The sequence below is a fragment of the Petromyzon marinus genome, chromosome 3 (assembly GCF_048934315.1).
Source record: "Petromyzon marinus isolate PM22_M1 ecotype Great Lakes invasive population chromosome 3, UKy_Petmar_22M1.pri1.0, whole genome shotgun sequence".
In the NCBI taxonomy this organism is placed as follows: domain Eukaryota; kingdom Metazoa; phylum Chordata; class Hyperoartia; order Petromyzontiformes; family Petromyzontidae; genus Petromyzon; species Petromyzon marinus.
In genome coordinates this window covers 13,459,474-13,475,926 of record NC_133669.1, presented here as the reverse complement: position 1 = coordinate 13,475,926, position 16,453 = coordinate 13,459,474, and the positions used below count along the sequence as shown (strand labels likewise).

The 16,453-nt window shown below is 46.1% G+C and overlaps 1 protein-coding gene across 3 annotated transcripts; it reads right to left on the bottom strand.

The window, feature by feature from the left end:
- Positions 1-890: 890 nt before the first annotated feature.
- Positions 891-9,197, bottom strand: LOC116954120 (G-protein coupled receptor family C group 5 member C-like). 3 transcript variants are annotated; one of them, XM_032974599.2, is made up of 5 exons: positions 8,523-9,196; positions 3,579-4,587; positions 3,155-3,243; positions 2,227-2,280; positions 891-1,960 (listed from the first exon to the last, which is right to left on the bottom strand). In XM_032974599.2, exons 2-5 carry the CDS (start codon positions 4,573-4,575, stop codon positions 1,940-1,942), a joined length of 1,161 nt encoding a protein of 386 aa, XP_032830490.1. In that variant the 5' UTR covers positions 4,576-4,587; positions 8,523-9,196; the 3' UTR covers positions 891-1,939. The 3 variants fall into 3 exon arrangements, with proteins under 3 accessions (XP_032830490.1, XP_032830480.2, XP_032830472.2); XM_032974589.2 differs by having other exon boundaries at positions 891-2,280; positions 3,579-4,584; positions 8,523-9,197; XM_032974581.2 differs by having other exon boundaries at positions 891-2,280; positions 8,523-9,195.
- Positions 9,198-16,453: the final 7,256 nt, after the last annotated feature.

The following is a 16,453-nucleotide window of genomic DNA, read 5'->3' as shown; positions in this document are numbered from 1 at the left end:
ACAAGTCTTATTCACTGACACTCATCCCTTGTAGGTATGCATTACATCCAAGCACACTTTTCTTAACAGTCAATGTCTCGAATTGCCATTTGTTTTTTGGTTCATGTTTTTCTTTCTCTCCACGCATTTCCCCACCTGTAACTCTTTTCGCTTTGCAGCTTTTACTCCATTGTCTAAGCCCGTGCTGATGTTTCCACTGCATATGCCAGGCAATACGCGGCACATTAGTACGTCGCTTTTCAGTCACCGATTCAGTTTCATTAATAAATAAATAAAACACACTCCATCTTGCTCTCACTTGCCATCTTATTTCAAAAGGTGATCAAGATACACCTTCAACAGTTGGCAAATATATGTATTTCCAGCTGCATCCTTTTGATTACTATTTTCTTTTCAGTGAGCTTGTATGTGACTTTAATATCCCATATAATTAACAAATTCTCACCAACAATATTTGCATATTTGTTGAAGCAATATTCGACGAGCAAGTACTGTAATATATAATAGCGACATTCTGAGCAAGTCAAATGAAACCCCAATACAATCTTGCTAATGTAAACAGCGATGAATACAAATATGTGTGGGCTCAAAAAGAAAGAGTTGATGGATGATGTGCATGAAAGGAAAATAAATTGAGTTCACAGGGTAAAGTGCCCGATCACACACCCCACGATCACACACTCCACGATCACACAACCCCACGATCACGCACCCCACGATCACGCACCCCACGATCACGCACCCCACGATCACGCACCCCACGATCACGCACCCCACGATCACGCACCCCACGATCACGCACCCCACGATCACGCACCCCACGATCACGCACCCCACGATCACGCACCCCATGCTGGCACACCAACATAAAACACAAACACACACGGGCGTTTTGTTGTGATATCTTTATTTTAGACAACAACGTATAAATAAAACATGCACAACAGCGTGCAGTGTAATTCTGCGCCTGTCAGAGTCACTCTATACATGACAATGTATTTTTTTATCATACAAAGGCATACTACAGCATAAATACTTGCCAAGACATACAAAAGCTGTGAAAAGATAGCAAACATTATGTGCATCTGTACTTGTGAAGAATACAAAAGTCCAAGCTACAGGATAACCAAAAGGAAAATGTTTATTCAGATAATGAAGCCCTCCTGTGCTCTGGGTTTTTGTCATAGCATAAAAATGTCACACCATTCAACATATTCTGAATAATTTGGGCATGGCATATATGCGTGTTTATTTCTAAGAAATGCCTTCCATTATGAATTTACTATGGGTGTTGATTTGCCATTCATCTGTAGGGAACTGGACAAGTAGCTTCAACCGGTGACCAAATGAAAAATAAACTTTACCTTTGGTCGCACTGTATGAGCTTGGTTTACCAGCATTATTAGTATTTACACACAATTTACTACATTAAATACATATACATAAATGTGCCTACACTCTTTACATATAAACATGTTTCACATGTTTCACATGTTTATGTGCACACATATATACACTCACACACAAAGCATGTTTTACACACACCAACGTATCTCAGTTTGACATTTTGTTCACGTCTTTGGCCATTCTTTCCAAACAGTTGCTACTATTTTACATACACCAAACCTTCAAAGGTTTCAAATGCGTGAATATACACCACTTATTTTTTTTTCAAGCAACAAATAATAACGTACATTTGTGCAAGTATTACGCTCATGGACATCAATCCACAGCACGTACTAAAATGTAAAGTCTTTCTTAGCCAAAACCTTTCTTAACATAAAGCACTATTGGTAAAAACACACAAATAAAGAATCGTTTCCGGTGCTTGATGGGAGACATTAAGTCCAAATTGCTGGGAAGTGGCCACTAACCAGCAGTACACAGGCATTGCTCCGTACGACACAAGCCCCTCCACATCAGGTCACCTGCTGCACCTTTACCAGCCAGCAGTTGGGACCTATGAAACAAGAATACTTTAATAGGCATAAATTACTGGTGTTTAAATCTTTCATTTGAAAACGAGTTACTCTCTATTTCACTTCAAGAAGCTACTGCACATTCGAAATTGTTGCACTGTTTAAAAGCGGGTGGGCTTACAGCAACAAATGTCTACTACAGTGGTGTACGCCAGTCTTCCCCACTGTGAAAGTGGTTCAGGCCTTGGTTGTTGGCGTGAAGAAAGGCCTTGCGAGGCGGCACTCGGTCGGTGTCCTCTATACGTACCGTGGGGGCATTGTGCGCGTCCTTGTTGTAGGTCGCCCGTGGAATCATGTGATCCTGCGAGAAAGGGCAACACGCAATGCGGCAAAACAACAGACGTCAGAACCGTGACCCGAGTAGCCAACAAACGACTCCCTTTTAATAAAAGGCTGCCGCTGCACACGTCAATCATTACGCGAATCATTTTCTGCAATCTGTCGTCTGTAACATCGCACGTACATGATAGAAGTACAGTGCAAAACTAAACAATAATACAACTAGTGTGCCACCTCCCAACATGTAACGATTACCGGTCGCACATTTAATTTGAGAAACTTCATCTGGAATATTTGCAATACTGTAATTCAATATAGGGTGGCATGGGAACACAGTAGTAAATGCCCTGTCCTATGAACCTGGCGATGACGTTGATTTCAGCCAACGACTGGCTAGGGTATCAGTGGCGAGTTATATTTTAGCGATGGGGAAGTATGACCAAACAACCCTTAAGACTGACATGGCACAGGGAAGCCCTCATCAAGCAGATAATGAATCATTTTTTTTCAAAAGCATAACATTTTTTTTTTTAGTAGCATGACTGGAATATTTAATGTTGTCACATTTATAATTCTTGAGCAGTAAAATCAGCATTGGCACAGCAGTTTGGGCTCTACCCTCTGAACCCAGTCGCCTGGTGAGTTTGATCCTGGCCAGAGCAAGTGATATCCGATTCAGTTCTGGGCCCACTGTCTCACCAACCCACACTCATCAGTGTGGTCAGTATGGTCAAAAAACTCTCATGACCGACACAGTGCGGCAAGGCCTTCATCCAGCAGTGGATTGACAAAGGGCTGTAAATAATGTTTAATTATACACAATCAGCATGATGATGTACACCCTTCATTCTATATGCAGACAGCACCATGAAGCAAATAAAAACACATTAACTTACATTTCTGCCATTCATCATTAAACTCATTGGTGTTGGCTGGTACACTGGGTTGGAATGATGACCGTTCAGTGGTGAATCAGACTTGTATCCTGAAAAATAAATTCATGGCAAATCCGTAAGACATTAGGTCCCATTAAGCTACAGCTTAAGCAATTGTTTTTCCCAATCGAGTTATAAGTCAAATATTGACATGTAATCTTTACAATGCCTTTGAAGTTGCATATTCATTCTCTTTTCATTATTTAATAGCGACACGAAAAAATGTTCACAAGCGTCATATCACAGAAAAAAACACTCGCCGAGAAAAATTCACAATTAACCGTGACTTAACTGAAACATGTGTACAATCCAATCCCCGTTTGGCAGATTTGGTCAAGGACAGTGTTAAGACAAAGGGAAAGTTATTCGCATGCAAGGCACGTACCGGAGTTGGGCTCATCCAAGGCAAATGCTCTATTCTCGACGACATACGGCTTTGGCAGGGTGGCAGGCGGGTTCTGCGCAGGGCGCGCAGCGAGGAAGTGGTTCTCCATGTCCCCGTGGCTTGTCGCCTTGTTGAGCTGGCTTACTTCGGGGATGATGTAGAAGAACAGGAAAGCAGTGGCATTGGACAGCAGGGCAATGCCCAGCACGGGGTCATCCCAGTAGCCCCGACGTTCCAGGTCATCGATGCCACGCACATAAATGACGATCCAAACGATCCAGATGGAGACGGAGAATATCAGGGTGATCAGCATGAAAACCCCGTGCTTCCTCCAGTTGCGATTTTTTCCGGCAACCACCAAGATGGACATGACGAAGCCGACGAAAATTAGCACCATCACGTAGATGAGGGCCATGACAAAGTCCATTGGCATATAGAGGCACGGCTGCTGGAAGGGCCTCACCATGGTCGTGATGAGCCACTCCACGTTGATGATGACCTGCACGAGGGACAGGAGCGCCACGATTCCCAGCAGCTTCCAGGGGGAATGCCCTTCTGCGCCACGGTTGAGGCTGATAAGCGCGTACGCGTGCGTGATGAGGCAAGAGAAGCAGATGGCGAAGAGCACGCCGAAGAGAAAGCGTCGCGTCGGGCAGGTCTGCGGCGTATTCATGACGATGAACGCAAACGTGAGGCCATACAGCCCCATCGTGGCCACCGTGAGGAGCACCTGCACAGGGACGAAGTCCTTCTTCCCGCTCTGCTTGATGAAGGGGATACTGCCGAGCAGCACAAACGCCAGGATGAAGCAGATGACGATCCCGGCGGCGGCGATCGACTCCAGAACAATGCCCCACGCGAGAGTCCGGTCGCACAGCCTCGTGAAGGGCCACTGGACGTCGCTGCCGCAGCCCACGACCTGCGCGCCGCACTGCTCCGCCAGCGTGCACAGAAGCAGCCCGACGACCGCTGGCATGGCGTGCCCGAGTCCGGCCATTTTACCGGGCTGCTGCAACACACAAATGGGACAGCAGATTAAGCACAACACGCATTCGTAAGAATTATGATGATTATTTGTGCACTATGACGCATAAGTGAAATCAGCGCGATGATACTGTCAGAAGGACGTGAAATGTAATGGTGTTGAATGATGATTAATGGCTATGGTAAATGGCGATAGTAGCTATTGATGAAGATGATGCCAAGTTGACAAGGCCATGAAGCGACATAGAATTTGATCAAGTCGTATGCCAGCTGCAACAAGATTCCCCACTGCTCACAATACCTTAAACTAAACTAAAACTATTTGTATTTTACCAGTTAAGGCCCACTGAGCTAAATAGCTGTTTTTCAGAAGCGACCTGGCCACAAATGATAGCTCAATTTAGTGGCCTATCATTGAAATTTCGAGCAGCTAAATAATATAAATGTGGAGGGAAAAACCGAAGGACTCAAGAGAAAAATCCACGCGATCACGAGAACATTAAAACGCAAAGTATACATGCGTCAGGGTCAGTATGGAACCCACGACCTCCTGTATAACAGGCGAGGTAGTTTATTTCTCACCATCGAGCCTGAATTGGGATGTTTGGCCAATCCATTAAATTCGTGTTTTTACGTCATGCCTGAAGGGATAACGCTCAAAAGCTCCACAAAGGTGGTTTTAATCCACTGCTGTACTGCCACGTTCAAGCCACCTTGAAGCCCAAGCCTTCAAAACTAGATATTTCCAAAGAGTCAACATTCAAGTACTAACCAGGCTCAATTCTGCTTGGCTTTAGAGGTAGAAGGGATTTGGCACATCCAGGGTACTTTGGTCATAGGTTGGGTTTCAAAACTTTACAGTGTACAGCCCATGCCATTATTGTGCATTTGGAGGGAGTACTCGATGGTAAGTACTTGACAAACTGAGTTTGCTTATCAGCCACGAGAAAAATCAGTGGTGGGTACAATCTGAACTTGACCTAGCCCCCCCCTCCCCCTATTGCCATAATAAACCCTCACTGACCATCGTGATGACGTATGGTCAAACAGAGGACGAGCACGAGGAGTTCCCCATTTAGCAGTGGATTTATAAAAAGGGTGTACAATTATTACTAGAGACTTTATTCTGTTAAATTCAGCACGTGCTACATATGCTTGAAACGTCAGCACATGTTTAAACATGTACAGCACGGTAGTTACAGTGCATTCTTTTTTTCCAATCCATAATTATTATCACTGCCTGGCCTGCTCAGGGTCTCCTGAGCATTGTGCACTGGACGATAATCAAAACCGGGCACGTTCGTCAAAAAAAGCCCAAAAATTTTGAAGGCTTAAGAAAAATAATAATTGGATTCCAGCAATACTCCACTGTGTTGCCCAAGCACACACACTACATACTACGTGCAATCCTCACTACTCGGCAGGGATCATTTGGCAGTGTCCTCTTGCTTCAGAGCCTGACAGCATCCACAGTAATCCATTTCTACTACCTCCCATGGTTCTCACGCACGTTTTAAAGGTTTCCAAATTAAACATAACTGTATATCCACTAAAGGTCTCTCTCCATTCCGTGTCGATTATCATGAGAGTTGTTTGACCATACTTGACCACGCTGGTCAATGTGGGTTGGCGAAGGGGGGCTCCCAAAATACCACTCGCGATGTACGTTCACCGTGGCCGGGAATTAAACTGGGTTAGGATGTTTTTTTTTTGCCGCAATGCACTAATCACAGCACCACAACTAAATCGAATGCAAGGTAACGTGCCATCTGAAAGTGAACATATGGCTCGAACAACAGAAACAATTCAATATCCTCCTGAGTATGTAACTACGGTAGAGTACTCTTGTTGAAGCCTTGAAATCAGCTGACAGTCGCGTAACTGGCCAACGGTACGAGTTGGGGCCCCCTTGACAACCATCATAAGATATGTTTTCAACAACAGTGTAAAAGCACAAAAAACCTATGTAATAATGTGATAAGGCAAGAGGAGACGTCATATTATAGCCTGGGTGTGGCCACGCGAAACAAATCAAATATTAGGACTCAACCTGATCGACTGCCGCACCCCGAGGTGACAATGTAGTAAACGCCGTCAGGAAACGAGTCTTTATCAAGGGAGACCTCGATTACAGAAGGTCTCTCCGACTTAAAAACAAAGTTGTCTAATATGTGTCTCTAGACAGAGAGGTCCTCGGTCTTGTTTCTCACCCGGTTTGGAATGAAGGTCGTCTCTATGTTAATCACGTTTGCCAATTACACCGAATTCTCAAATGCTCGCTGTTGTGCCTGAACCTACGTACTGTGTGTATGCTGAACTTCTTTCGCACCGCATGTTACCAACCGTGCTAATCAGAGGTGCGGAGGAAGGACAACAAACTAAAACGCAAAAAGCAGTTCCCAAGAATGAGTTTTCAATCTCGATTAAAAAGTGCACAGCTTCAGTGGCTTCCAAATATCGGAAGAGCGTTCCAGACGGTCGCGGAAGCGCATCTGAAAGCGCTCGATGCAGTGAGCGTTCGCGCGGCTTGCTGCGTCGAATCCGTTTATCTACAGGTCAGTAGTTGACCTTTCCCAGATCTTACCACTCACAATCAGAGCAAATAGAAACCCCCCACCCCCCCACAAATATTCATACATAAACTCAAGCGGATCATACATCCACCAGCGCGCAAGGGCTGTACACACACACACACCACACAGCCCACAATCGAACAGATGCCCAGTGTACAGATCGCCTTTTCAGTAGACTGTTGGGGCAAGTGCGCTCAACGAACAACTAATAAGGCCAGCACGGTGGACAGCGGAGATTGTGTGGCCAACATGAGGCCCGCTGGCCCTTGTCTCCCAACTACTGACGTTCACGCACCGCATCAGGCACTCGCATGAGGCTAAGCCCACCGATCGAGTCTAGCGGGTGCAGGCGGCAAGGGCAGCACCCGTTCTGATATTATCGATTAGCATCGATGTCAGCCGTGGTTGAGCATGGAACGTCGTGGGCATTCGGGTTCGTATCGTAGTGCGCTAATCACAGCGTCATCGTACCCCAACGACAACAACAACAAACACGTTATCTTCACCACAACCCACAAAGGAGAAACGTAAGATCCTCCGTATAGCCGTGTACAATGTTGTGGCAAATGCTGTTATCGAGTAGGCAACGATTCCCCGTGTAGCTTTAGCAAACTGTTCGGATAAGTGCTGTTAGCGAGCACCTATGAAGGCCGGCACGGCACACGAGGGGGTGGGTGGCCAGCAACCACGCCCGACCGCCTTTGTCTCCCCCAGCGGTGACGTTTACACACCGCACGAGGTAACTCATTTGAGTCCGTGTCGACTCAAGAAGGCAGAGACCCAGAACCGGTCCAGATAATCTTCTACTGCCCGTGAGCGGGAATCGAACTCGGGTGGCCGGGTGTGCAGCGCAAGGCGCAGCGCGCTGCACACCGCGATACACTGGGCCGCTCCGCAGACGTGCACCACGCAAGGGGACACACACGAGGACACACACGGGGACACACACGGGGACACACGGGGACACACACGGGGACACGCACGAGGACACACACGGGGACACACACGAGGACACACACACACGGACACGCACGGGGACACGCACGAGGACACACACGGGGACACACGAGGACACACACGGGGACACGCACGGGGACACGCACGGGGACACGCACGAGGACACACACACACACGGGGACACGCACGAGGACACACACACACACGGGGACACACACACGGGGACACACACACACACACGGGGACACACACACGGGGACACACACACACGGGGACACGCACGGGGACACACACGGGGACACACACACACGCACGGGGACACGCACGGGGACACACACGGGGACACACACACACGAGGACACGCACGGGGACACGCACGGGGACACGCACGCACGGCGGTCAGACACAGCGTGTAGTAGAGGTGACTTACCGATGGTGCTCGTCAAACTCTGCGCCCTCTCCCCGTCCCCGTAGTGATCGTTGCGCTCCGGGAATCACACGAGCGCAGTTGTTCCCTGGCTGAGCGAATTCACTGTCACTGCACCACCACCACCACCCCTAACTCCTTCTCCTCCTCCTTCTTCACTGCACCACCACCACCCCTAACTCCTTCTCCTCCTTCTTCTTCACTGCACCACCACCCCTAACTCCTTCTCCTCCTCCTTCTTCGTGCGCCCAAGAGGCTCACTCCGAGCAGGCGCAGTTTGCACGAGTCGCTTCAGCGCCGGCGCGTGGGTTGTTTCGGTGATTTTATAAACAAAAGGCGATGGCAACGAGTGAGGAGGAGGAAGAGGAGGAGGATAATTTGCGCCGGAGCCAGTAACCTCTTCTCGCTCTTTTGTTCGGACGGGAACCGCGCGCACCACCGCTCAACACACGACACGTCACTGTCTGCCGCTCGTCTCACGCGGACGGACAACTCGTTGGCTTGCTGTAACCTCGCTCGCTCACTCGCTCTCTCTCTGCACGACCTGGAACGTGCGTTGGAGCTGCCTATCCCTCCCTTATTATAGCCGCAGGTGTTACCCCGATCTGGCTCAGCCCATTGGCCAGGCCACCCCCTCCGCTTCTGTTTCACATGGCGAGTGACGCCACCGGCACCGCGTGGGGGGGGTGTCTCTCGCTCTCTTGCGTTGTGCGTGCGACACACGCCATGAATGCCCTATTGGCAGAATGCAATGATGACGGACTGACACGAAAATGTGTTGCAACTTACGAACGGTAAAGCTTCAAAATATTCACCCGACCCTTACCCCGGATACCCAGGTCCGGCCATCCACCCGCCCCCCCCCCTCCCCGGGGGCTGTCCCGGCGATTTGATGAAGGATTAATTAGTTAGGGTCCTGTAGTTAGAATTAAAAAAAGGGATAATATTTTCTGTCCCCTAAATGTCTGATATGTATTGTTTCAAAATGTTCGCTATCATTTGTAAGGGGTTGTCCGCTTCATTATCGTACATGTGACATTGGCGGAACGTTTCACAATAAGTTTACAGCTGTTTGTCCATCCACTGTTGGATGAAGGCCTCCCCACGCCGTGTCAATGTTGCCGGTTTTTTTGACCATACTTCACCACGATGGTCAGTGCGGGTCGGTAAACGGGGGAGGGGCCATGACCCGTGGCCGGGAGTCGAACTTGAAAGCGCAGTCCGTTCACGGAAATCGTTACAAGAGATTATCGCACACACTATGCGTCGCACGTATGTCCAGCGTCATAATCGATTTTCAGAGATGAACCGACGTGTTGTTACATGACTATAAAAAGCACATTGGTGGATGGATATGTATGTTGAATTTCTTTCGCACCGTACGTAGCCAACCGTGCTAATCGGAGGTGTTCTCAAGAAATTAGTTTTAAATCTAGATTTAGAAGTGTATATAGGTCCTGTGGCTTGTTAATATCGGAAGGAAGAGCGTTCCACATGGCCGCAGAAGCAAGTGTAACATGGGAAAAAAATTATTTGCACTAATCAACTAAAAGCGTTTAGAATAACGCTACATATGTATTTTGTTCTAAGATTTGAATTACACTATTATTTTATGCATGACTTCTTCAAATAAACGATTATATTAAACGTGGATGTCCCATCAGCTGTGATTTCAGTATCTGTTGTGATTCAATGAAAATCGGTTCCAGTCCTTTGTTGCAATCAGTTTGGATCGGCTGATTGGGTGACCGTCTCTACCCGATATGGGATACAATGTTTCTGTTTCTACAGACTTTGGGGCATCATGATTCAGTGGTGTCTATTTCAAGGTCCGAGGGCGGGAGCCAATTAATCCACAACACAAGTGAATCTCCACAAAGTTGTTAACTCACAACATTTGGACTGCGAATCGAATCGCTCAAAAGCATAGGACCATAACAACCCGTTTAAAATAGTGTGAAGTTAAAACACATTATATGTACTGTACATACAAAGGTTACAGTTGCAATTGAAAATTTTAACAGCATAAACTAAATAAAGCTAATTATTTATCCAGGAAAGTAACGCAGTCCCAACGCTCTTTTCAGTCAGGTCCTGGATTTGGATGTTTGGCAATTACCAACTCGAGTACACGGAACCCACCACGCATTTGAGGGGCTAACAGTCAACACTGACATCTTCTGGTCACACCTTGCAGATCCACGCCTACAACATCTGGCAAGCACCGGTGGTCACCCATTCAAATACGAAGCTCCAACCTACGTAGCTTTTGAGATTTGACGATATTGTAACACATTCAGTGATGTTAAAGTCGTAGAGAAAATGATGTAGCACTGTATTGGTCCATACACCATATCTAATATTGTTTGTCAACAAACAGCGTTTGTAGTATAATACAGTTGTATAGCTATCCACACATTTATACGCTGTATCAATCATACGATCATGGAATTCGTGTTGTGAAAACAAACAAAAAATATCACGAGAGCTTTATCAGTGTGGGTCGGGTGTGCGACGCTGGGAGATCTTTGTATGGGCATAGCAAGCTGGTTTTGTAAAAAAGAGTTGTTATGCTCAATGGGCCTTACCAGCTGAAATACAGCCATACGAGTCTGAGCTCCCTTTGAGTAGCTAAAGCGCTCACATCTCGTCCGAATCAATATTTTTTTCCCAGAGTTGCACGGTTGTAAACAAACACAAGCTACATTAACATATGCTTGAAACATTCACGTAGAACTATTCCTGAATGAACAGTCGTGTGCAGTCACGAGTGAAACGTGATGTTGGCAACGAGAATTGTTTTTCATACAGAAACGCACCGGACTTCTGATTTACATTAATAATGTCAACCTGCTGCTGAATGAAGGCCTCTCGCACCGTGTCCGTCACGGGTGGTTGTTTGATCATACTACACGATGCTGGTCAGCGCGGGTAGGGTGAGCGAGAGGCGTGGGGCCGGTTCAGATGTGCCACTCGCCACTGACGCTAACCGTGGTCGGGAATCGAACCTACGGACAATGCGATAACTGCTGCGGAACCGCAGAACGCCGATCAATGATTTGTCATCGTCATCAGGCGTGATCAATCCACTGCTGGATGAAGACCTCCCCAGGCCACTATCATCTCTAGCGTTCTTGCAATTAAAAATCCACCCTAAGCACCTGCACACAAGCGCATCTCCATCTCCTCGGTGAACGCCCTCTCGGATGCGTTCCCCTTCGTTGGCTACAACTTATTTTTATTCAGTGATTCCCTAAGATCACGAACAATCGATGTCATAGAAATATTGAGCGTAATTTATCCAGAAAATGTTCACTTAGTGTAAATGTTTATTGATGGTCCTCCATTGGGACGTGGAAATGTTTATTATTATTTTAGTGAGGGTCTCTAATTTGGAACAAAACCCCCCAACACATACGAGGCGAGATCACTAAAACACCGCACAGACAGGTCACTAATTATTTGCTGTGCTGCCATCTCCTGGCCACCTTCTAGCCCAGCAGTTGGGGAGTTACTTTAAAAAATCATGGCTTTGCCATCCTAGCAACATTGCCTCCCTCAAACGTGCTGACTTACAGGAACGCGACATACATGGGTTCAAGTGTACACAGGTCCCATATGTATTGTATGAACACCCCATATACTCGCAGTAACAAATAAAAAAAACTAAAACGGCACATGGCGTGAAGGTGAAATCTGCAGTCAAGTCCATCACAATCGTCATTACCTTTGGCACTAACCCAGTTGCAAAAAACATAATCAAGTCTTTGCAACCGCTTGATATTAAGCTTACGTTGACACGTTATATAAGTGCGGAGTTGAAATAACCCCACAAGCCCGCCAGAACGCTTACACTGACATATGGACAGCAGCTTGCAAGTTCATGGCACCGTATTTAAGGGGGCTTACTTGGTTTAACCGCTGCCAGATTCGTTTTATTACTGGATCTACAGATCATGAGAAAATGACTGGCTCTTTATATGCCTTGTCGTTGCTCTCAACCCCCTCTTACAGGTACTGCCCGTACCAACGTCTGTCAATCCTGGACGCATGACAATGTTATACATTAAATATATAGCCCGTCGTCAGTGATACACATTGTAAATATATGTTCTAGATGAGCTTAAAATATGAAAGTCTGCACAGAGTACATGCTCTGTTTAAAACTATAATCGTTCGAAAATGGGTCCTCCAAAAATGCAGGTGGGTGGGGTCATGATTTACTTAATTGCTAGGTATATTATAACTGTCAACCTGAAGTTTTTAAAGGGCACGATATTCAAATACCCAAGTGTGACATTTAATTTAACTCACCGTTGTTTTAACCAGTTACGAGTATACTTGCTCAGGTAGTTTATATGCCAGATGTATAAAGCTCGTAAACCTCAGGCCAAGACCCATCGAGAAGTTAAATATAGGAACGCGAATGACTAAAAAAAATAGGCGGGCCCTAGTTTGTTTTAGGTACTGTCAACGCCTCTCAATATGGGATGTTTTTTATGGTCAATGGTAGCGCTATGCCTTGTAAACAGCGTGTAATTTACAGCAGAGACCTGAGTAAACACAGGCTGCTGTAAACCACACACACACGCATCCGCACGAACAGCCATAGAGGTGTCTGTATAACGAGTCCACAGCTCTTTACAGTTCTAATGTCGCGTTAACTTAACGTTCGACTAAAACATTTGCTTGAAGAATATTTAAGCCAACCTTGTTAGCTCACAGCCGTTGACATTCACTTCTCGTCGCAAGCCTCCCCTACGCCGTGTCAGTCATACAACTTGGTGACTAACTCCAGCTATTACCAAAGTATTGGATAAAAATAGTACAAACGATGATTAACTCGCAGACGTCAAACTGCCAAATATCAGGCAACTAAATGAAGCTCGCGGGTTAAGCAGACACGTGTGACGTAATGCGGTCCCGGCTTGAGTACTTTCCTCACGATGTTTGATCACCAAATGTAGCGGAGGTAACGAATTGTCAACACACACACGAATACATTACACATCATTACAAATGTAATAAGTAGTGATTAAAGGATAACCCCATTCCACTTACTCACGAAAATCTCACTGAATCTCAAAACTTTTAAGGAAGGACTTAGATAACGATGTTTGGTTAATTTCATTATTGAGTACTTGGCTTTCATTTAGGGGAAGAAATCACCGTCTGCAGAAAACCCGCCATTCATGTGAAGGTCTCACATTCAAAGCTCCACAAAGATGGATTTAAGAATCAATCTCGGTACTGCCATATCCTAGCCTCTTGACCACTCTAGCCGGGTCGTGTTTGATTGCTCAACTCAAAGTAAAGTATACGAGTGCAAATCCAGATCGATAAAAAGTGTTTTTACCAGGTAAGGCCCAATGCGCTATATAGCTCTTTTTCAGATGCGTCCTGGCCATAGATGATAACTCAACGAAGTGGCTTATCATGTGTAAATGTATAGCAGCCAAATGCTCGAAATGCATATTTCTAAATGTGGAGAGAAAAACCGGCGGACCCGAAGAAAAATCCACGCAGCACGGAGAACACGCAAACTCCAAAAACAGAGGCGTCAGGGTTAGGATCAAACACACGACTTTCTGTATACCGGGCGAGGGAGATAACATCTTGGCACCGCGCGGCACCTCGTGAGTCAAAATAAGTTGCAAGTTAACTTTGGTTGTCCTTGTACGATGTTTTATTGCTATGAACAGGGTCCCATTGTTTACATGGAATGGTCATGTCAATAACATGTCAATACAACAGTGTCGATTGAGCAAGTCTGTCTCTGCTGATGAGACCTAGAAGGTCGAAACTGGTCATTTGCATACTTTTTTATGCCGTTGGATAACATTTTCTAGAAGTCTCTGAAGAGACAGAGTCATGTTCATTTTATGGATAGAACGACAGCTGTTGGAATGTGGAATTTAAACCACTGGCTCAGGATCATCAACGGACATGCGTTTTGCCTGGGGCTATTGTGATCGTGGAGACTGTCATTCTGCATTTGAAGTCATAATTAAGTGGTTGGATAATTTATAGCCGCTTTGAAACATTCCCCAAGACCAAGCATGGGAAACCTTTTCCTTACCGAGGGTCCGAGTAGGACTTTTAATCACCTTTGGAGGGCTAAACATTAACACACACATACACACCCCGTCGTTACCCAATAACAGGTAACGTCACAGTACGTGCACGTCAACCGAGTAATAATAAAAAGAGGCCCTTGCAGCGACAAAAGTGACTGGGCATTACTAATTTAAAAAAACATTGTTTTGCCAGGTCAAAAATACTCCCCTCCGAGGAGCCAGTAGTCAGTGCGGCTTAGACCCTTGCAGCGACGGCAAATCTCATTTGCGGGTTTGTTTCAAAGCGGGAGCCACAGCGTGGCCCGCGGTGCGTACGAAATGAAAGTCGACAGGTCGCATTTTGGCTTCCCCCACCCCCAATGTCGTCAAGCGGGAGTTTGTGCTCCCCACCCATATTCTTTGGTTCTTTCGGTAAAGCCACGTAGATAGAAAATTTTAAAAAGTAAATAAAAAAAAACTACGTTTCGATCCTTATGACGATCGCTTGTGTTGTGATCGAAACGTCGTAGTTTATTTTTTTATTTTTTTCTATCAACGTGACTTCACCGAAAGAACCAAAGAATTATGGATTCCTGCAGTCACGAAAGTTGTAAGTCAAAAACTTCCCCGGCCCAATCGGTTGCGGGCGGGGTGCTCCAACCCAGGTGTGGCTCAAGGGAGCGGCATTCCAATGACGAATCGTGACGCGCACGGGCAAAGCGGAGACGAGAGCGGCCTCGAGGTTGCGCCAAGGGGCTCGCTGCGTCCATGTTGCCGACGAGACGAACTTGCGATCTTCCGGGGACGAGTGCGTAATGTCAAAGAGTTCATTAGAGCCGAGGTTGCATTTGCGCAACAGTTTAATGCGCACGTCGTTCGCGACCTATAGCTTCCAGAAGAGGGTTTTTTTGTTTGAGTTAGATCGCGTAAATATATAAATGTGTCGTTAAAACCCGCCACCACACAACACAGCCAACTAGTCAGGGTTGTCGCGTAAACGGAACATGCCATGAAGCTAGCTGTAATTACTGGCGAAACGTCGTACTCAAGAGTGTAAATGTTGTGGCTTGGCTCTCCAACCTACACCGGCGTGCTGTACTAGTGACGAATTGGCATGTTCTGTTTAAGTGACAACCCTTACTAGTTGGCCGTGTCGGGTGGTGGCGGGTTTTAACGACACACATATATTTATAACCCTTGAGCTACACCCATTGCAAACCTTTTTAAAACAGTCTGCCTCAGCAGCAGACCATGCGCTCCCACCTGATGATGGACGCTTGTGTTGCGCCCGAAACGTCGCGATTAATTTTATTTTATACCTACGTGACTTTACCGAAAAAAACTAAGAGTATGGACACATTTATTTATGGACACATGGACACATTTAAATATTTACGGGATCTAACCCAAAAAACCGCTATTATGGATTTGCATAAAAATACATATTTGCATACGTTGTGACTAAACGCTTGGTGCTTATTTTGTATGACATTGTATGTTTACGACAATTACTAAACTAAAACTTTAGTTTTTTTTAATTTTCCAGGTAAGGCCCAGAGCTATACAGCTATTTTGCAGAAGCGACCTGGCCACAAATGATTGCTAAACGAAGTGACTCATAATGTGTATAATTATAGCAGCCAAATAATCTAAATGTGGAGGGAAAATCCGGACCCGAATAGAATTCCACGCGACCACGCAGGAGAGAGACACCGCAAACTCCAAATATACAGCAGCAGGCGTCAGGGTCGGGATCGAACCGACGACCTCCTGCATACCAGGCGAGAGAGTTAACATCTCGCCACCGCGGCGCCCAAACGTAACGTTGAGTAAGTGTTTGAAAATAAGTCAACACTCTTTGGTTCTTTCGGTAAAGTC